Source organism: Manis pentadactyla, chromosome 11 (assembly GCF_030020395.1).
Source record: "Manis pentadactyla isolate mManPen7 chromosome 11, mManPen7.hap1, whole genome shotgun sequence".
NCBI classification, from domain to species: Eukaryota; Metazoa; Chordata; class Mammalia; order Pholidota; family Manidae; genus Manis; species Manis pentadactyla.
Genome location: NC_080029.1, coordinates 109,011,188 through 109,032,685, shown reverse-complemented (window position 1 = coordinate 109,032,685; position 21,498 = coordinate 109,011,188). Strand labels below are relative to the sequence as shown.

The 21,498-nt window shown below is 42.1% G+C and overlaps 1 protein-coding gene across 2 annotated transcripts in view; it reads left to right on the top strand.

The window, feature by feature from the left end:
* Positions 1-21,498, top strand: part of RORA (RAR related orphan receptor A) — a 691,178-nt gene that overhangs the window by 668,606 nt on the left and 1,074 nt on the right. For both annotated transcript variants that reach the window (XM_036903044.2, XM_036903045.2), the window contains 7 exons: positions 7,387-7,528; positions 10,163-10,552; positions 15,639-15,760; positions 17,337-17,469; positions 18,140-18,247; positions 19,541-19,651; positions 20,584-20,696. In XM_036903044.2, coding sequence (XP_036758939.1) covers positions 7,387-7,528; positions 10,163-10,552; positions 15,639-15,760; positions 17,337-17,469; positions 18,140-18,247; positions 19,541-19,651; positions 20,584-20,696 — 1,119 coding nt within the window. The remainder of the gene's footprint in view (positions 1-7,386; positions 7,529-10,162; positions 10,553-15,638; positions 15,761-17,336; positions 17,470-18,139; positions 18,248-19,540; positions 19,652-20,583; positions 20,697-21,498) is intronic.

Genomic DNA, 21,498 nt, shown 5'->3' with positions numbered 1-21,498 from the left:
AAGTGTCCTACACAGTGCCTAGTAAAGACTAGGTGCTCAGCAGGCGATTGTCGCCACTGTGGTGGTTGTGTCCTTTGAGGAACTGTGCACACAGTACTCAGGCTTGGCCAGAGTGTGACTTTTAAAGGTACAAACTTCTCATGAAATAAATAAGACGTGGATACAATGTACAGCACTGAGGGAATATGGTTAATAATATGTAACAACTTTGTGTGGTGACAGATGGTAGCTAGAGCACTTCCTGATGTGTATAGATGTTGAATCACTACATTGTACAACTGAAACTAATACAATATTGTATGTCAGCTACATTACAATAAAAAATAAAGATCTTTGACTGTGTGAAAATGGATGGGAAGGAGTGAGAGTGGAAGTAGGGAGACCAGTTGGGAGGCTGTAGAGTAAGCAACTCAAATGATGGAAATGGACACTTGAGGAAGTTGCAGTTAAAGATAAAGAGAAGTAGATGGATTTGAGAAATAGGAAGGTGGCAGGAAACGGCCTGCTTTGGCGTCTGCATGCATGGGGGTAGGGAGGAGGCTGGCATGAAATGAAGCCTGTCCTTCTGTCTTGAGTAACTGGGGTGAATGGTGGGGTCCTTGACTGAGGAAGAAAACACCAGAGGAGGCAAAGCTTAGATATGCTTTCTTCTGGAATGGATATGAAACTGTTCAGCTTAAGTTTCTGGAGAGAGTGTGTGTGTATGTGTGGGCATGGGGCTTGTGGGTGACAGGCTGCAGAAGGCCAAGCTACAGCTTTGGGGGAGTGCCTTCCTGAAGTGGGGAGGATTCGCTCAGACAGCCTGATGGGAAGCTGGGGATCCAGCAAGGGCTCGGCTTAGTCCTACCATGTGCTGGTCAGGTTCTAACACACTCTCTGGAAAATAAACTGTCTATGTGTATGCACATAACTTTAGTATGTATTTCACTGACATAATTTCACACAATTTATAAATAGTAAAATCTACAATACTCTTCACTACAAAATTCATAGATATGAATGATTCTCACTCTATGCTCTCTTGATTTTTGCTAACTTAAACCCATACCTGTGGTCACAGTTGACCAAAGACTGTAACACCTACATGAATGATGGTCAACATTTTGCTTTACTTTAATGAATAAGAGAAAAGTGAAGCAAGAAAGGCATGTTTTGGAACTTAACCCATTCATCAGTGATAATGTGAGCAACTTCTTTGTTGAGTCAGAGAACAGTTTTTAAGTACTGGAAGTATTTAAGTATTCCCTCAAATTCTGGGTGCTATGCACAATGTGATGGCTACAGACATGACATGCTTTTAAATTTAACCAGCATTGTTACCATTTTCTTCATCATTTCTTTCATCTAGACAATAACAGCACAGTGAATCAAGCCCCAGTTTGTAGTCTTTGTGAGTTTCTGTGGTATCAATACTCCCACCATGCAGTTGATTTCAAGCCTCCCACTGTGACCATTCACGGAATGCAGAGTAGGGAAGAGATGCACAGTAATACACGGTTATGTAGGATCTCCACCATTTCGATGTAGTTGATGTAAATAACCTTAGGAGCATGGATAATAGCAAAACCAAATACAAGAATCAGTCCATTTTTAATGGTGGTTATATTTAAGAATTAGTTCACAAAAACCCTGAAATTTGAACATTCACCTCTTGCAACCTGGTATGAGCCTTCTCCCATACGACATGGCCTCAGCCCTGTCCTGGGGATCTTCAGTGTAGAGGGATCAGTAACAATTTCATAATGTACAGCCATGTTGTCTTTTAAAAATTAGGCAGTAGGATTGTCCAGAAAATGGAAGGCAGAAATCAGAAGTACAACTAAAGAAAGGCACTTGGAAGGGCTAGGTAGAATAAGGGAAGAAATACTGGAGACTTGACTTGGAGGCTGTGGAAATTGATACAGAAGGTTGGGGTGTTTGAGGAAATCAAGACTGTGATGTCTGTCATGTTAGTCCAACATGCAAAGAGATGCCTTAACTGAGAGTGTGCTGCACTTAAAATTAGGGCACTGGAGGCTGAGTCCCAGCCTGGTATCTGCCAGCCATGGGCAACCTTGAGTAAGTCATTTAGCATTCTGAGCTTCATTTTGGTTATCTACAAAAAGATAGTAGATCTCAAGTTCTTAACATGGGGAAGGCATCAGAGTTTTCAGGAAGCTTTGTTAAAATATTTACTACATAAAATTGACAGTTCTTCTTTTTTGATCTACAAAAATGGCACAATCAAAAAAAATGGCACTATCATATTGTTCAAACTAATATGGACGTCTGGGACGTCATCCCCAAAGGCTGGTTCATTAGATCTCAGGTGTATTTTTTAAAGCTCCCCAGGTGATTTTGATGCAACGTCTGTTTGAACACTACTGAACCTGACACTCTCTTAACCAACTTGCCTCACTGAGGGCCTTTTATTCTAGTTTCCTATTTGCAGTTACTGCATGCTAGCATGCTGCCACTAGGTGGCGGTAGTGTGCCACCGTCCGAGTTACACCGCCCTGGACTGCGTCATGGTGGCTGTCTGCTCAAGGCCACTATGTTTATAATGGCACATCTCCATGTATTTGACATCCATAAAAAGTGACCTCTTAATAAAGCCAGAGCAGTAATTCATTAGCTCACCTTTTCAAATAAAACTCCAAAAGTATGTACTTTATTTCTTTCCCAACTAACACACAGCAGCAGCACTTTCTCAGTTATACATACATACGACCTCCGTTCCACCCAAAACTCCATGCACACACTCCGGCTTGGGAGTCCCTGCTCTCCCAGCCCCTAGAACGTGTGTCTGAGCTCACTCACTTCTCAGTGAGACCACTCCGTCACTTCCCGGCTGGTCAGATGCTGTTTCTCCATCCCTGGGCAGACTTCCACCACCAGGCAGGAAGGTGGCCACGTACCTCTCACTCCATACCTTTCTTCATCGTCCTTCTTGCTCTTCCAAGTCTTCTCCTTCCGCATGTGTTCATTAGCTTTAAATATTGTATCAGTTTAACTTCCCAAATCCTTAAACCTCTGCGAATCCGCGAGGAATACTGAAGTAAAGAATTAAAGGCGGGAAAAAGGAAGACGGAGCCCCCATTCTGTCTGAAATGCAAAGTTGAGTGTTTATCGGACTCACAAAGCCTGCCCTCTGCTCCCTTCATGCTCTCCCCTTGTAACCCCATTTGGCCCTCCCGTCTGGTCTGTGCTAGCTCTCCGTGTAGGCATGACTGTTGGTTTAGTTCAAAAGAAAGATCTCTTCTCTGGTTCTTAGCCCTGCCAGTCCCAGAACGTTTCGTAGGCACTTGCTCAACAGACTCAGTGAGGAATCAATGGTGATGTGAAAAGCAAAGTGTATCTGTTTGCTTGCTCTCCCCAAACCCCTTCAAATCTCAAGACGTGCGGCCCTTTTCTAGTAGACAGCTCGGAAGCCAGACATTGCCTCCAACCTCCATGCTACTGCTTTAAGTCCACTGCTTAAGGTGGAATGCCTTAAGGACTTGCCTTGTGCTTGTGGCGTAATCACACCGACATCTTTAATGCAGGTGACTCTGTGCTTGAATAAGGTGGTTGTTATTGTGGCTGTTTTGTATATTTTCTAAGTGAACCAAAGTAATTTAGAAATAAGTAAGATGAATAAAAGGCAACGTAATCCTTCTGGTCAGAAATGAGGGCAGATCATGAAATCTTAAGGCTGGCTTTCTCATGTGACTCTAACCCACACCAGGGGATGGCTGTAGAAAAGCAACCTGCAAAATGCCTGGGCAGGGGCAACATGGTCAGCTAAAGCAAGGGAAATACTAATTTCAAAGCAGATCTGTCTTGCTACTTTATTACGCATGCCTCTTTCTTTGCACTGCCTAATTTTCAAGTGGGACTCATTCTGACACATAAGGGAAGCAGAAAACAAAAAGGATAAAAGTGTGAATTCGGGTACTGACCCACAGGAATTCATATCTTGTCTTTATCCCGTGGTAGACGTGGGACTCTGAACAAGTCATTTCTGTCTCGGTTTCTTTGACCTTAAAACCAGGGAAATTGTCAAAATTACATGATGTAATCCATATAAATTATACTGAGGGTGCCTGGCACATGATAAGCACTGATACCTGGCGTTTGTTTCAAGTAGGTAGGTAAGACACACAGACATGAAAATAACTGTCACGAAGGAAGAAGATTGTTATACCCACAGGTCCCTAGAAACAGGAGGCATGGCATGCCATGCAGGAGGACCATGGTGGGAAGCAGGACGCAGAGCAAGCAAGGGGAAGATATGGGCAAGAGCCTTTTCTGTGATTTCCTCCGGGAAGGAATGGGCAGCTAGGCAGGGTAAACAGGCCGAGGACTGGCTACTTTAAATCATTTGAGTGGGCCCTGGAGTCTAAGCAAGGTCCCTAGTTGTCTGGGACCTGCTCCTGGGTGACTGGCGCAGGGAACCATGGCCTAGAATGTGAGAGCCTGGAGAAAAGGTGGCGGGGTGTGGGCTGTGGGTCAGTTGGGTTGCATATGAAAAGGATGCTCCCAGGGAAGGTGTTTGCTGTCTTTAGAAATCATCTATCCCTGGGAAGTGCAATCCCTCTTGGGGCAACAAGGCCCCGGGATGTCAAAGCATCAAAAACACAGAATAAGAAGATATGATTAATACAAGTACTCATTAAGATTTCTCAGTTAATCATCATCATGCCCTCTCAGAGTTCCCTTGTAGCAGAGCAAACTGGCAGTTGTATGTGGCTTCTGTGCTAACATTCTGGTACTCTGTTCGTGGTGGTTGATGTTAAGTTTAATGTGGAAAAAGTGGCATCCTTTTTTGTTCATGACCCAGCCATTATTTAAGAGCTATGTCTAGTTCTGGATCTCATATTTTTTAAGGAAATGGGGAAATTGGAGAGGATCTGAGGACAAATGCCAAAGGTGGAAAAGAATTTAGAAAGAAAGGTGGTGGATGCTATGATCTGGCCCACAGATGAGATACTGAGAGACAACTTGGTATCCTCAAGTACCAGTTCCATTTAAAGAGAAAAGACATTGCTCAGACATTCTTCAGACTCTATGCTCATGGAAAAAAATGGAAGAGGCTCATTGGGAAGTAAGCAAAATCCAGCCTCAAATCAAGAAAAAGCAAATAACTCCTGATCCTGGACGCCTGCAGCAACAGCGAACTCAGAGGGCCTGCACGGTGGCAGAGTCTCAGAAATGAACACCTGTCGGTTTAGACAGAGATTACGTGTCTCAGACCAAACTGAATGCCTCAACAGGTGACCTCCTGCTATCTCTCTGTAGGGATTAAATGCCTCTGTTATATTTTGTATTTTTATTTTCTTGAATGCTCTCCTTTAAGCCCCAAAGAAAGCTTTACTTCTCACTTAGTTTTCACAGAGGGGGAAAAAGTACAAAAAACTCCACAGCTTTAGACTGAGGCCAGACTTGATACTAGAGAGATTTTAAGCACAGCAGAGAGGCAGCCCAGGAATCTGGGCCTGCAGCTTTGTCTCTGTTATATTTAGGCCAGCAAGCAGCTTGGCAGAGAGCCCTGAGGGGGTGAGAGGTCAGTGCCCCAGCCCCTACCATCCTGGGTCAGTACCGAAAGGGAAGAACTGGGAACTGAGGTCAGACCCATCATATCCATCCACAAAGTCCCCCAGCCACCACAGAAGAGAGCAGGTGGACTACACTATTCTTACAATATTGCATACTGTAGAAAAATCAAAAAGCACAAATAAACAGAAATTATATTAAAATCACCCATGGTCCTGCCACCCAGTGACAACATTCTTTTCACGTGGGGCACAATTTTCCAAAGGTCATTCTACGTCTAACTTTTTTTTCCAAATATTGAATTACATTGTGTTTAGTTCTTTAGCTGTTTTTCATTCAGTGGTATATTTGTAATTACCTTTTTATGTCAATGTATTTCTGAAATACCATTTATAATGGTTGCTGAATGTATGGCTATCTAGGGTGACTCTTCCGATGCACTAATGTTGGACATTTGGCATCTTCCTTAACTATTTATCTTTATATTATAGATAGTGGCTGTGATGAACATCCTTGTAGGTTAATCTTTATACCATTCTAAATATTCCTTTAAAATATATTCCCTAAAGGTTAGTTACTTGTTCAACAGATAGGCATCTTTTCAAGGATTTTCATACAAGTGCCAAGTTGGTCTCCAGAAAAATCTTTTGATGAGAGAGTATCTGTATCATTTTTCCTGCCACTCTGCCAGTTCTTCAGAACTTTACCTCTCCCCTCATCACTACTGTCCCCTTTGGGGGGTCAACTATCTTTACCACCAAGGATTTGAAGACGATAATACTCTTCTGTACCTTTCATGGCTCCGCGTCACAGAGGTGACTTCAGTCCCCTTCTGTGTCTTCAGAGTACAAAGGTCAACAGCAGGAAGATGACCAATCCCCATGTCCCCCATAAGTCTGGAAAGTAAGACCTGTGCTTCTGAGTAACAAGTGAATTAAAAAATCTGTTGAAAATCAGAGCATATTTTCAATCGAATGATGAAAATACTACATAGCAAACCTTGTGGGTTGTTACTAACAGGAAAATTTGCAACTTTAAGAAAAAAATAAAAACCAAAAATTAATGACCTGGTGAGAATCCAACACAAGAAGTTAGCAAAAATGAATGAATGAAAGAAGAAAGAAAAGAGAGAAAAGTCCCTGAAGGCAGTAGCTTCATATGCATCTTTTATACCTTCTCATTTCCAAAACACTGCTTAACAAATAAGTAGAACTTGAAGATCATCAGATTGGATTTATTAAATCTTGAAGACCATGATACTGAACACAGGGTATTTCCGAACTGTTAAAGGTTGAAGTGTATTCCCAGTCTGACTGATCTGCCAAGATAATCCATCCAAGTGTCCTTTAGCTTCTTGGAGCAGTAGACTCTGTCTTGGGGAATGCAAGAAGCCAGAGCGGGTGATGGATTTAAGTGGGCTAGTAGAGATCACCACAGTGTACCAGGACTGCAGCCACCCTGGGTTACAGTGAGGCTCCATTTTCCTTATCTCTGGACATTCCAAAGAAGTATTTTGTGTTTACGCTACTAAAAGTATTTTGGAGATAAAGGTTAAAGGTAAGTGCCTTTGTACCAATGCATCAAGCACATAGTGTTTGATCATCAGAAGGCAAGAACAAGGCCTGAGCCCATGCCTTTCACATAGGCAACCATCTGTCAGAATTAAAGGGACGGAGGATTAGGCTCTGGGGATCAATTTTACTCAAGGAAAAAGAAGTGGCTTTAATTTCATTAATGGTCTCCTGGATGGTTGTGCTGCAAGTTTAATTCTCTATTAAATATTTATGCTGCTCTGTGCTTAGTATACTGCCTTTAGTATCACACAGCTCAAACTGACACTAACCTGTTCTATATTTTCTAACTGAATCACAGGGCTTTTTCAGGAGAAGTCAGCAAAGCAATGCCACCTACTCCTGTCCTCGTCAGAAGAACTGTTTGATTGACCGGACCAGTAGAAACCGCTGCCAACACTGTCGATTACAGAAATGCCTTGCCGTGGGGATGTCTCGAGACGGTGAGTGCTCACAGCTTGGGTTGTACAGTAACGTGGGGTGGTGACAGTGCCTTCGGAAACCTGGACCCACATCTGCCAAAACATGTACCCCCGTCCCTCTCCCCCACCCCACCTTCTGCTGGCTTTGGGGGTCTCACTGCAGCTATTTCCTCCTCCCTAATCCAAGAGAGTCAGCTGGCCTGCTGATGGGGAGGTGGCATGGAGAAGTGTCTTTGTGGACAGGACACCTTCAGGTTTTTGGCATTTAAGACATTACAGGTGGATGAATTGACTGAAGGTAAGTGTCTCCTCTGAAGGCCTTAATGAATATACCTCCTGTAGAATTATGCCCAGCAGGAAACAACAAGCTGGGACTAATTGTTACATACTTTACACTGGTTACGTTTATTAGCATTTGGGATGAATTAGTTTTTATGCTAACTGGATATTTTGAATCATAAGCCAAAGTCAAATATTTGTACATACAGAACGTGTGAAAATAGTGCAAAGCATGGCTCAATGACAAATGTTTTTTTCATTAAAAGAAGCTATTTTAAGAAATAGAGACCATCTACCACTCAATTGCTAAGCATTCCAAGATCTTCCTGGGAAACTGTCTTAAATGCCCTGAATAACCAGCACCAGATTTCAAGACAGTCATTCTTACACCAGGAAACTGGCAGAAAATACAGTGGGTACATTTTAAAGAGACTTTTCTGAATATGCTGGCTGGCTGGCTCTCTTAAGAGATCCCTTTGAAGGAAACATGCCTTCCAATGGCATTTCAGCCTGTGGAAAACCACTTCAGAACCCTGGGCAGGCGTTCTGACAGCCTGCCTTCCCCATAATCAGATGTTCTGGGGGCCAGGGGTGGGGGAGGGGGCCTGCAGACTTGCCCAGGTGCAAGTTATGACGGCCTTCGGCAGGGCTGCACAGGATGGCCTCTTAGAATACATAGGCATGAAAATTAAGTTGGCATCGGAGATATAAGCCCCAGGACTCTTCCACTGTGTTCTCAGAAATTCCTGTGACTGCAGATTTCGTCTTCCAGTGGCACTAACCTGACAAAGCTAGATATGTATCTTCTGAGCTCATAAGTTAAAGTCACAAGTTGTGTGTGTATTTTCCCAAGAACTGATCCCTTCATTTCCCTTATAGGAAGGTATGATTCCTGACGTTAATATTAAGGCAAAAGTTAAAACATAATTCAGAGTCACAGCTGAATGAGTGTCACCTGTGGGGTTAATCTCCTTGGGTACTCTCCAGCACACTTTTCAAAAAAAAAAAAAGGAAAGCAAGAACCTTCAAAATGCCTACGGAGATTTTGCATATAAATGACACCACCCATTGAAGTGGGCTTGGAGTAAATTCAGGGACTTATACAATTTTAGGCCTGAAAATCAGAGCCCACATCAGCCTGATTGCTGTCTAAACAGCCCCACCCAAGTTTGTTACCTGAGTCACAGGAAACTGGAAATTGACCAGTATCCAGCTCACCTGTTTCCTCTGTGCAAAAGGAGAGCGCATCCTCCTTGGCAGGAGAAGAATCAGCCTGTGGGATTCTTCAGCAGCTGGTCCAGGGGGTAGCCCGACTCCCGACTTCACCTCCGTCTATCCTGCCCCCTGCTCCTAGACTCAGAATTATCATGGTGGTTAGATGGGTGAATTCATCCACCTTGTCAGCTCTACATTTAGCCATGATTGATTAGGAGATCTTGGCTCCTCCAGCACAGGCTTTACCTGCATGTAGAGAGGCTGAGAAATTAAATGGGTTATTAGGAGAATTCAGACCAGGAAATCACAGGTTTTTTTTCTCAATTATCTGGACATTTTAGGAAAAATCATTTGGGATTCTGAATGAACTGGAAAGTTACTAAGTCATTGCCCCACTTTAAATTTGGGAACATCACAATGAGAAGCTTTGCAAGCACAAATTATCCCAACGGGGACCTTACACAGTGTTTGCCCTCTCCAAAATTCTGATATTCTTCTTACTTATGGCTAAATGAGAGCAGCAGAAAGTGTCATTTAAAGATGGGTCCAAAGGTTTCCTAGGAGCCACCATGACCCAGGAGTAGGGGCGGGGGTCAGGTAGCCTCAGAGATGTCACTCGGGGAATTGCAAAGGCCCCGTCTGGTCTGTCTAGGTCTCTCGACGAAGCCCCAGATTCAGCTGTTTGGGAAGAAACGCGTTCAAGTGTAATGAACCCAGAGTAGTGAAATGAATGAGAGCTGAGTTTTGACTGCGTGTGCGTTGGTCCGGCCCCTGGGAAGAGGAGGAGGTGGTCTAGGCCAGCTGCGTGGGTGGAGAGTAAACACATATCAGCAGTGAGTCGCATGTCAGCAGCTCACACGGAGTGTGGGGTATGTGGCCGCAGGGAACATAGGCGGTCACTGCTCGGGGTCTCTTCCTCCAGTCCTGGGTCTGTTTCTGACACTTAACCTCCCTGGGACGTGTCTTTGCTCTTGAAGGTGTAGAGCAAGACTGTGTGGGTAGCGAGCGCTCTTCTCACCTCTGGATCTTGTCCTTATTTTGTGTAATGTGGAGTTTGATTGCAATTGTCTGAGACCTCAAAGGAACCCCTTAGAGCGTGCCAGGGACGATAAACGAAGAAAAGCACGTTGTATATGCCGTGGCTTGGCTTTTCTCTTCCAGCCGTAAAATTCGGCCGGATGTCGAAGAAGCAGAGGGACAGCTTGTACGCGGAGGTGCAGAAACATCGGCTGCAGCAGCAGCAACGAGAGCAGCAGCCCGGGGAGGCCGAGCCTCTCACCCCCACCTACAGCATCTCGGCCAACGGGCTCACGGAGCTGCACGACGACCTGGGCGGCTACATGGACGGCCACACCCCTGAGGGGAGCAAGGCGGACTCTGCCGTCAGCAGCTTCTACCTGGACATACAGCCTTCCCCGGACCAGTCAGGGCTTGATATCAATGGAATCAAACCAGAACCAATATGTGACTACACACCAGCCTCCGGCTTCTTTCCCTACTGTTCCTTCACCAATGGAGAGACGTCCCCGACGGTGTCCATGGCCGAATTAGGTAACGTCTTCCATGTCTCCGCTGGGATGCGCGGCTCATGCCTTTGAAGTACCCAGGATAGGCTTGACTTTCCTCTGATGGGTTATGTCATTAAAATGATGCAACTAAAAGGGCAATTCACCTTTACCGTTTGGACTGCTTCATTATTCTACCCTGGCCCCCTTGCCTTGACTGTCCGCTGTTTCCTATCATATATCCAAGGGGTGCATCGGAAATAGGACATGAACTTGAAGTAGTCTTTAAGTTCCACAGAAAGCTAAAAGCCCTGGGAATGGCCCCATCAGCTTTGTTATTTACTTCATTTATAACCCAGGTATTGCTTTATACCTAAAGCCCTAAAAATGGCAGCCCACAAACTGAACCTGGTCCATAGACATGTTTTTTTTTGGACCAGTGCAGAGTTTTTTAATTTTTCAAAATCAGTTGCTAAAATTTTCAGCCTGGACAATTCCACCAGAAAGTTCAGATTTTCAGCTCATTGTGGGAGGGGGTAAAATAATCTAGTTACACTGGGCCAACATTGGCGACTGGCAACAGCCCACTGGCACCAGTTAGGCCCAACCACCTCTAGGTGGGCACGTCCCCCTTTTCCCGTTTATAACACTGCCCAGCTCCTGTAGGCATGTAAGTTTTGCGACACTGATGTATTCTGTAAATGTTAAAGGGAAATGGCTTTTTTATTCATCAAACTATGTTGGTGATAAATATTGGTAACAAAACTGATGTGTTTCTTAGAAGACTCACCGTGAAAAAAAACAAAAAAACAAAAAACCCTGTCATTTCCTTATGCCTGTGACATTGCTGCTTCTCAGGAGATGTGACCTAGAAACATTGGTAACGCAGACAGCAGAAAACTTTCCATTTCAAGGAAGGTGTGTTAACATCCTGTTATATTTAATCGGTTTTTAAGTACAACACTATTATTAGAGGAAACTTTGGTAAGAACCTTTACAGTTTTAGAATTGATCTGCTCCTCCCCATGATTCCTCACACAAGGTTATAATCCTCTGGGATATTTCAATTAGTTGCTGTGGAGAGACTAAGTTAATTCGAGGAGAAAATGAAGACTTCAGATGGGAAAGGACCAGCAGGTTCTGACTTGAGCACAGACATCCTCAGTTCACAGAAATAACGGCTGTGTTCTTCAGATGATTTCTCCACCTCTGTACCCCATAAAACATTTTTAAGTGAAATTTATATTTCCAGTAAAATCTTTCTCCAAATAGAACAAATTGAATGTTCTTTACGGTTTTTCCACAAGCACCTCTTTATGGGTCTAAATTTAAATCCTCAAGAGCAGGGACATTTTAAGCCTGGTCTTTAACCACCGAACAGCATTAAAGGTGTATCGCAGCTCTTTTGATTAGCAGAGAAACCTCTGAACTAGAAGCCAAGCTGAGCAGAGGTAGGTTTGATTTTTTTTTTTTTTTCTTGAACTAGAACAAAAACTTCCCATTTTTGTCATGAAATCTTGGTTGGCTGAGCCTTAAGCAGAACTGTAATGAAAGTAAAATTTTCAGAAATGAACAAGGGTTTGATGGAAAGCCGGCATGATATCATGAAAAATGACCTGGCTCACTTTAGGTTTGCTTCCACCTTATCATAAATACTAGTGAATCTGTCCTGTTTGCTTATCAGATGTTCAACTCTGAGATAAATCCACAGGGCTTTGCCAGCGTATAGCCCTGGAATATGGCAATTCAGCTAAATGAGCACCGATACCTTAGTGGGGCCGGAAATGGCAGAGCCAGTTCTCCCGGTTGCCCCCTCCCCCATTTGTCAGCTTCCTCTTGCCCTGGTGGGCTGGGGGCTGGGGGCCATTACACATTCCCCATGCTCTCCTAAATTAGGGGCTTTTCACATGTGCTGTCACATTTTCCAGGATGAAAAAATTGACTCATCACTAGGATTGGTCCCAAACACAAAAGTAAGCGAGAAGTTATCTGAAATGGATATAATTGGATCCAATTTTCTATCCCGTTCTGTACAAAATGGTTTGAGGAGCAAAGAGTAACATAAAAGTGGCCAAAGACTGCTGCTCCTTCAAAAACTGTCTCAGGGTCCCAGGTGCTGCCTTTGGGGCTTGAGTACTGCTCGCCCTTTAACTAAGGGTCTTAACTTCCTTTTAGGCTAAATTTTGCCATCGGATTTTATACAAATGAAACCAATTGTACTTGGAAAATAAATTGGAAATTAACATATCCTATGGCAATTCTATCTTTCAGTAATAGTATCTGCAATCGATTACTTTTAATGGAAATATGTCTGCATTCCTGGCTAGGAAATTTTGCCATGGATGTACAATTAGTATCTGAACTATACATTCCAGATATATACTCTAGATTCATTTAAAAAAAAAAGCTAACTGCACTTGTTACTACGATCAATGACTAGAGCCTTGTGTAGGAGAGACAGCTGATACATTGGGCAAAGCATAAAACAAGAAGTCAGCTTATAAGGGTTGCGGTCTTAGCTTTGCTATCAGTTTACACCCCAGCGTAAATCATGTAACCTCTGCAAGTCTCCCTACCTGTAGAATGTAAAGATTAAGAACACTAACTGTGGAGCCAGAGTATGTGTTTCTGAATCACTTGCCACTTGCCAACTATGACACTTTTGAAAAGTCACTTAACCCCGCCCTGGCTCAATTTCATCATCTGTAAAGTGGGGATAATACTACTGTCTTCCTCCTAAGGTCGCTATGAAGATTAAGAAAAATGTGTATATTCAGAATATGCATATAAGAGACTGGCACATAGTAAACATTATGTAAATATTAACTGTTGTCATCATTATTAATGTATCTGTAAACTGAGGAGAGTTTGGACAAGATGATGTCTAAAGTGCCTTCCTACTGTGAAAAATCTGTGACTAACTCAGAAGTCAAGATTTTCCATCTCAAGTTTCTAGACATTGGCTGTATGGTGAGAATGCAGCCACTGCCCTCTACTGGCTGATCAGGTACACTGCATCATTTGTCTGACTAAAAGAGGGATTCGCAGGTAGGGGATGAGTAGGAACAATTTTTAGGATGAAGTGAAATTGACCATATTAGTGAAACTGGACATAAGGAAAATGATGAGCATAGTAACTGGAAGAGCATCCTAACCACGATGAGCATGGTCTGGAAGAGAATACTATCAACCTCTTCCTGTTCCTCACCTCAAGGATTCCCCAGCTTCGCTGTGAGCACTTCATCATCATTTTTTTCATATCTGCAAATATTGGCTTGCTATTTATGTATTTATTTTCTTGTTTGTGACTCCCATTATGTTTTTTATCCCTATTCCCCTCTTCTCTTCACAAGCATCATTGATTTTAAGACACATAATTTACTAGTTTCTCCAGCTTCCTCTGTTTCTCTCCATCCCTTTCTGTCCTTTCATTTTTTTTGTTTATGTTTTTATGATATTTATTTATGTTTTTTTCATGTCTGTGTATTTCCAAGCAGGGCTGTTAAGGTTTATTGTATTTCATTGTCTCTAGGGAAATTCTAGTTTCAAGTGTCATTTAAGTGAATCTGCTCTGTTTTCACACAAACAAGTCTGATTTTATTTGACAAAAGCGCTAACAAATTTCCAAATAGACACTCTTACTAGTGTTGCCAATTGCATTCAGCCACTTTCTTTTAAGTGGTTTTCCTATTATAGATTCAAAACCCTGGTGGGGGGGATCACTTTTGGGTATGGTTTCATAGTCATGGAATCTTGTCAATTCCTCCTTTAAAATGCTTCTTTAATTGTCCCTCCCTCCCATAAGTTATCTCCAGCCTACTTCACGCTCTTCATCCTTGACAGCTTCATTCCAGCAGCCCTCTTACTAATTGGTTCTCCTGCTTCCAGCCTTTCCAGCCTCCAGTCCACCAATTATAAAACTGCTTGTTTTATTTCCCCAAACACAGTGTCCCTATGTCAGCTCCCCCTTAAGAAAGTCTGACTCCATTTGTTACTCAAGTCCAAACTCTCAGCATTCAAAATCCTTCAAGATTTGGACTCTTAACCCACTCCTATTTCTGGTTTGACACTATTGCTTTATCCCATCTGCCTGTCTCCTATAAATGCTATATATTTGTTCCTCCATCTCCCATCCCTCAAAGGTGAAACAGGACCACCTCCTCACACCACTGGCCCCTGCCTACCAAGTCCTCTTTATCCTTCGTGGTGCAACTCAAATGTTCCTTTCCTGCCAAGAAACATCCCCTAATCCTGTTATCTCTCCCTTCCCTGACAGCACCCGTTATCTTTTTTTTTTCTCTCCTAATGTAATTCAACTTCCTGTTTTATTGTCTAATGTCTTGAATCACCCTGTCAGTGTATCCATACATGGTCATGAGATTTTAAGCTCCCAGAAAAACTTCTTTGACATCTGTTTCTCTTCATGTCTTCAAACTCCCCATCCTGCAAGAACAAATGTTTAGGCAGCACAGACTACGTAACCCTACTGTTCGAAGTGCTCATTTAATTCTCACAGATGCCCTAGGACATAGGAAACCAAAGCGCAGTGAGGTTACGTAACTTACCCAAGGTCACAGAGCTAGGAAGGAACAGCACTGAGATTCAGACCCAGGCAGTCTGGCTCCAGAGTTCATCTCTTAATCACCACACTTTATAAAGTGACATAGGAGGTGCTCAGTAATGCTTGTTCTGAAATACATAGTCATTGTCACAAAAGCATGCCATTTCCTAATTTTTCAGGAGTAATCCTCCCCGGATCAATGTATATGGCAGATGTGTCTTCCTAAAAATGCCAAGAAGAGGCTTTGTCAATCATTTCCTTCACCTACCTTGGTCAATATTTGTTCATTCCCGATGTTGGTATAAAGGCAAAGAAGGAGGTCAAGGGCAAGGGGGGGTCTTTGAAGTAACCTAGCCTTATCACTAAATGTTACATTTGCCTGTCATTCATCCTCATGTTCCAAAATACAGAATAGCTCCAAACTACTTGTGTAAATATGTAAAGATAATTAAAACTGGTTCCGTGTATTGCTTTATACTCGTTACTCTTTAAATCCAGTATTAAGTAGGGAAAACACTGATTATCCAAAAAAGAAATTTTTCATCATTGTGATCTTCTGTTTTCTCCTTAGAGCACCTTGCACAGAATATATCTAAGTCACACCTGGAAACTTGCCAATACTTGAGAGAAGAGCTCCAGCAGATAACGTGGCAGACCTTTCTGCAGGAGGAGATTGAGAGTTATCAAAACAAGGTATATGCTGGAAAATTTCACCTAGGACTGAGGCAACATTGGGAAGGGTGTTTGTGCAGGAGATTTGATCAAGAATACAGACCATAGAACGAATGTCTTTCATCAGAAACCAGATTTCTGTTTTACACTCTTTCTTTCAGACCGATCATGTACTTGGGCCTTTGTCATCTTACTGAGATGCAAGTATGCAAAATTTCAGCAACAGCAAATGAATTCTACTGTGCCTAAATGCATATCTCCTATCATATGTCAACAAGGGGCTAGATTAAGCAGCTTCCAAAAAGCTTAAATGAATTGGAATTTGTCCCATAGCACAGTGGGAGATTTCAAGATCCAGAAGTTAATGTAAAGTAATCCCAGCCTTATGCTTCCAGAGGTTCAGAAGGACCTTAGAGAGTGCTTGAACAACAACAACAACAAAAGTTAGGCAGCTATGATCCTAGCTCCAGTCTGCACCCAGCAAGGTGAGGCTGACACATGGTGTCCCTACCCGCCATTTTCAGTAAAACACTCGAACCAACAAGCCATCAAAATGAGAGGGCAAGGCTGGAAAAGGGGAATTTTAATGATCCATTCTGCCTTTGGTAAAAGAGAATGCTGTGATTTTTCCCAACAATCACAGAAACTCAGGGTTAGGAAGGACCATAAAAAATTATCTAATCCTCTTCTTCGTTTTACTTACAAGGGAACCAGCATCCCCGGGTATACGTCAGGCCAGCGAAAACGTCAGGGCTAGACCATGATTCCTGGCTCCTAATTCAGTGTTTCTTCCACCCGCCATATTGGTGGAAAGAGTCTTAAACTAAGATTGCAGAAACAAGGGAACAACACAGCAGATCCAGGTCACCCTGTAACTGAATTAAAGAGCGGGAATACAAAGGGAATAAAGCTGGGCAGACTGGAGGTAGCAACACGTCACTGGTTGCCTTTGAGGTGACAGGTGATACCAGCAGCCAGAGATACGAAGGGAAGCAAGAAAGCAGAGTGAATGGCGGCCTGGCCTGTGAGATGGGATTCAGAGTCGGAGATGCCGGGATTTGATCCCAGCTCCCGGACCGACCAGCTGCACATTCATGTCCATTCATGGAAACCGGAAAAGCGTTCTTGTGAAAATGAAATGAGACAAAGATGTCATAAAGCTCCTAGCTTAGAGCAGGTGGACAATAACTGTAGTGGACTGCCCGTTTTTCCCTTCCCCCAGTAAAGTGGTGTTAAATTCCCAGGCAAAATAATCGCCTAAAGGAAGATCCGCTTTGCTGCTCTGCATGGCCCAGGGGTAAAGCAGTGGCATGTGCTGCGTTCCTGACTCAGGCTTTCATCTTCTGCTCCATTTATGCTCCTAACATCTGCCCTGTCCTTTGCCACCAAAATGGTAAGAGAGGAATTGGAGGAGTTGAGAAAGAACTTGGAAGCCAGTGTTATAACCCAAATAACTGGCCAACTGTTTATCTTTTTAATCCTTTAGCTTTTTGGACTCCATTTCCAAAGAACGATTTTACAAAATAGGAACAGTTAAAACAACTGGGTCAAGGATATGGGTGACTTGTGTACATTAATGTGTTTCCCTCTTCCACAGCAGCGGGAGGTGATGTGGCAATTGTGTGCCATCAAAATTACAGAAGCTATACAGTATGTGGTGGAGTTTGCCAAACGCATTGATGGATTTATGGAACTGTGTCAAAATGATCAAATTGTGCTTCTCAAAGCAGGTATGTGCTTTGCAGGTGAATTTTGAGATCTCTTCCTAACCAGCTTTCACCAGCTTATTAAAGAAATGCTTGGGTAAGGAAGGTGTCAGGAACAGTTTCTCTCCGATGATGATAGCTCAGGTTTTGCTTGGCAGAAATAGTTCTTTTTAAAGGTTTTTGTGCAATTTTTCAGGAATTGTTCCATCCATTTTGCTTCTCCTCTGGGTGAAAAGATTAATCTGATGGAGACATGCAATCTCCACTTTTACCATCACCTGTGTGTTCTACACAGCAGCTCCTCCGGAGGTCACAATAAGTTGTTAGGAAGAAGGTTGTTTGTAGAACTGCAAGAGACATCCTTGTTTTTGTTTTTATCTTTTTTTTTTATAACTATGAACCAATGTTTTCCTGGCAACTCTTGAGACTCTATGTTGTCTGCAGTACAGAAGAATGCCAAAGAAATAATTTGTTAATCGATGTCTCTTCAGTGATACAAGCCTTAGCTTCTACACAAGTCTTTAATTACACTAGTGAACTTTGCCCTTTTAAGTAGAAAGCTAATGTGACTGAGGCCCACTAAATAAACTGGATGCAACACCCATGGGTCTGACTCGGAAAGGGTCTCCACGTTAGGGCCTCCAAAACAAGCCCACCGAGACAGAATAATCATACCGTTTCTGCCTTTGCTTAGGTTCTCTAGAGGTGGTGTTTATCAGAATGTGCCGTGCCTTTGACTCTCAGAACAACACCGTGTACTTTGATGGGAAATATGCTAGCCCCGATGTCTTCAAATCCTTAGGTGAGGAAATCTCTCCTGCTTTGTCGTTAAATCAGGGCTACAGGAAAAGATGGGAGTTGGGTGACAGCTCTTACTGAACAAAATGGGAATTGGTTATTTGAAACCAAAAATGAAAGGGTTCTATGCTTAAGTTACTTCGTTGTTAAGTCACTGTAGAAAATTCATACTGCTCTAACACTTTTTGTCTATATTATGCATAAAGGTCTGGAGTTCTGTTTTATTTAGTTGGTAATCAAAGGGAATTATATTATATATCTTTCTAGCTGCTTTCCAGATTTTAAGAATCAGATTTGCAGGGGATATATTATAGACATATAGATATATAGATAAACTAGGGATCTGATTTGATACATAAAGAAGATAAAAGTCTGCCCTTTCATACTCCTCAGACTACAACCATTAATAAGAATTAAATGAATGCATCAAAGAAATAAAGTATAGCCAAGTGAAACTGTGACATATATTTCTAAAATATTTTGAATTTCTGTAATTTAAATAAAGTGGGATATAATCATTAAGAAGAATGGGACAGTATCCAAGATATATTAAGTGATTGTAAAGAACAGTTAAATGACAGAAGGTGTGTATCCTTTAATATAACCCATTGTCCTTTAAATATGTAGACATAATATGCAAATCTGAAAGAACAGACACCAGACTAAAAGTCTTTTGGGGATGGAGTATTGCTTTATGGGAGTTTCACATTCTCTTTTCAGGTTTGTAATAGTTATAATGATTTTACCACCACCATGGATCATGTGTTACCATTTTTAAGGGTGTTTTAGATCAGACAGAGTAGAAAACCAAAAAGAGAGAGAGAGAGAATGTGTTTAACGTTTCGGTTAGATTGTAGCTGTTAGATTCTATCGGTGAAGAATGTGGGCTCTGATATCAGGCAGAGGCTCCAGCTTGAATCTCAGGCTGTTACTTCTATCTGTGTAACCTTAGGTACATTATTTTTCTCTTTAAGTCTGTTTCTTCACCCCTAAAGTGGGGATAGTACTAATAACAGCTCCCTCCTAGGGCTGCTGTGACGTAGCAGGGAACCCAAAGGAACCTCTTGAAGTGGCACCTGACATGGCAGTCACGCAACAGAAGTTCGCTCCCATTATTTTGAATGATGGTGATGGTAGTGGTGAAAGTGATGGTGGCTGAATAGATTTTTAAGGTTTCAAACTATCAAACAGTAGAATTGTTACTACTACCCCCTCTGATCTTCAATGACTTCCCTCCCTTTCATATTTTTCCCATAGGGTAATAACCCAAATCCTAAATGGTCTTTAATTTTGGCAGGTTGTGAAGACTTTATTAGCTTTGTATTTGAATTTGGAAAGAGTTTATGTTCTATGCACCTGACTGAAGATGAAATTGCATTATTTTCTGCATTTGTACTAATGTCAGCAGGTAAGATAACCAAAGAAAAATAAAATGGGTTAAAAATTGTCCAGGTAAAGAATTCTTACAAGGTACCTAACTTTTCGTGACTAGAGAATATTCAAGGGGGCTACCGAACAAGGCTGCCACTAGTACTAAATCTAATAGCCAGTTTTTCAAATACGAACCTCCCCCTAAACCACACACATACATATACCCTCTGAAGAAGACCCCATGTCATTCTGATACAATCTTAAGAAACGACAATAGAATAAAACGCCGTCCACGGTTAACCCCCGGATGCTGAGGGAAATTCTGTGGTCCAGTAGGGCTGTCCTTCTCAACACCAATCTCCAAGACAACACGGTTTCTAAAACATACACCTTTCTTCACATCCATGTGGATGTCATCCACAAATTTATCTGAATTGCATCTGTGCTGTCAACCAGTACTGCCTCTTGGATATAATCAGTTTTGCAAATTTGCTGTCTTCTATTTGGGCTTTATCCTAAGTGAACAACCCTGAAGACCTTTGGAATTCTATTGACAATTTTAGTTGCCTTGGATAATAAGGCAGTTTTCATATTTGCAGGAAAGGCTAGCAGGATTGATAGGAGTATTTCATTCAGAAATCTAATGCTTTTAAGAGTGTAAGGGGCCATGGTGGTTTCATCTGTACTCATACAAGCATGGCCTCAGATTTAAATGGCTTTTCTTTTGGAAGAGGAGGACCCTCCCTTCCTTTCAGTATCAGTGTAAGTGGAAAGGTTTCACACTTTGTTTTGGAACTGTCATAGATCAGTTTTCCACTCCTTTAGGAGCCAATTTGAAAGAGAAGTGAAAATGGCCCATTAATCCCGAACTGCATTATGGCATAATAATCTCTGTGTTAGAGTCAAGAGGAATTGGGGGGTTCTGACAAGTTGGGGGAATACTAAGAAGTATCATTTTTTCATATTTAGATCGCTCGTGGCTGCAGGAAAAGGTAAAAATTGAAAAACTGCAACAGAAAATTCAGCTAGCTCTTCAACATGTCCTACAGAAGAATCACCGAGAGGATGGAATACTAACAAAGGTGAGAGCCAGAGGTTTCCAGCCAGCACGGCCTGAATTACCCCTTTCCATAGATCATGCCAACAGTCGCTCTGATAGTAGTTTGACCAGTCCCTAAAAGTATTTGTAAACAACAAGCTACTGAAAAGAAAGAAGTATCTCCATTTCAAAATATTCTCTTGGGCCAAAATTCAGGTTAAACTTTTACTATCGTTAGTTATCAAGCATCCTGCATTGATATAAATTAGAGAAAGAATCTTTGAAGTTAGAAGGAAGTTTTGAAGGACTAAAACTCAGGATGACCATATATTCCAGTATTAGTTCTATTTCCATTAAATTCATTAGTAATTAACAATAAATGACTTTTGTATTTTCTTCATCAATTTCCCATTATTACCCTGTATACAAAGCCTAAGGTTTCATTTTTGCTAATTATTATCCTTCACAATAAAAATATAATTAGGGTGTCAATTTAAAATAATGCTAATATCCTTCTGTGCTAGAGCATATAGTACGCACTTGATCTTAGAAAAATCAGTGCTATTCTTTCTTGGATTATTTCATGTGTTTTGGTGCTCAAGAAAATGATTTGAAAGGTTTGGATTTTTCTTCCTGTTTTCTTTTCTCCTGATAGCTAGATTAGGTCAGAGAGTAGAAGCTGTTTTGCTTTTACTTTTGTACCTGTTGCATGAGAACTTGAGGCAGGAATGGGAAATAGAGGGAAGAAGAACTCTCAGGAGACTTCCCTCTTCTCTGTCTGCTTGCCCCAGGACACGGGAGCCATTAGCATCCTTTATTATAGACAGCACCTAACCCATGCACCA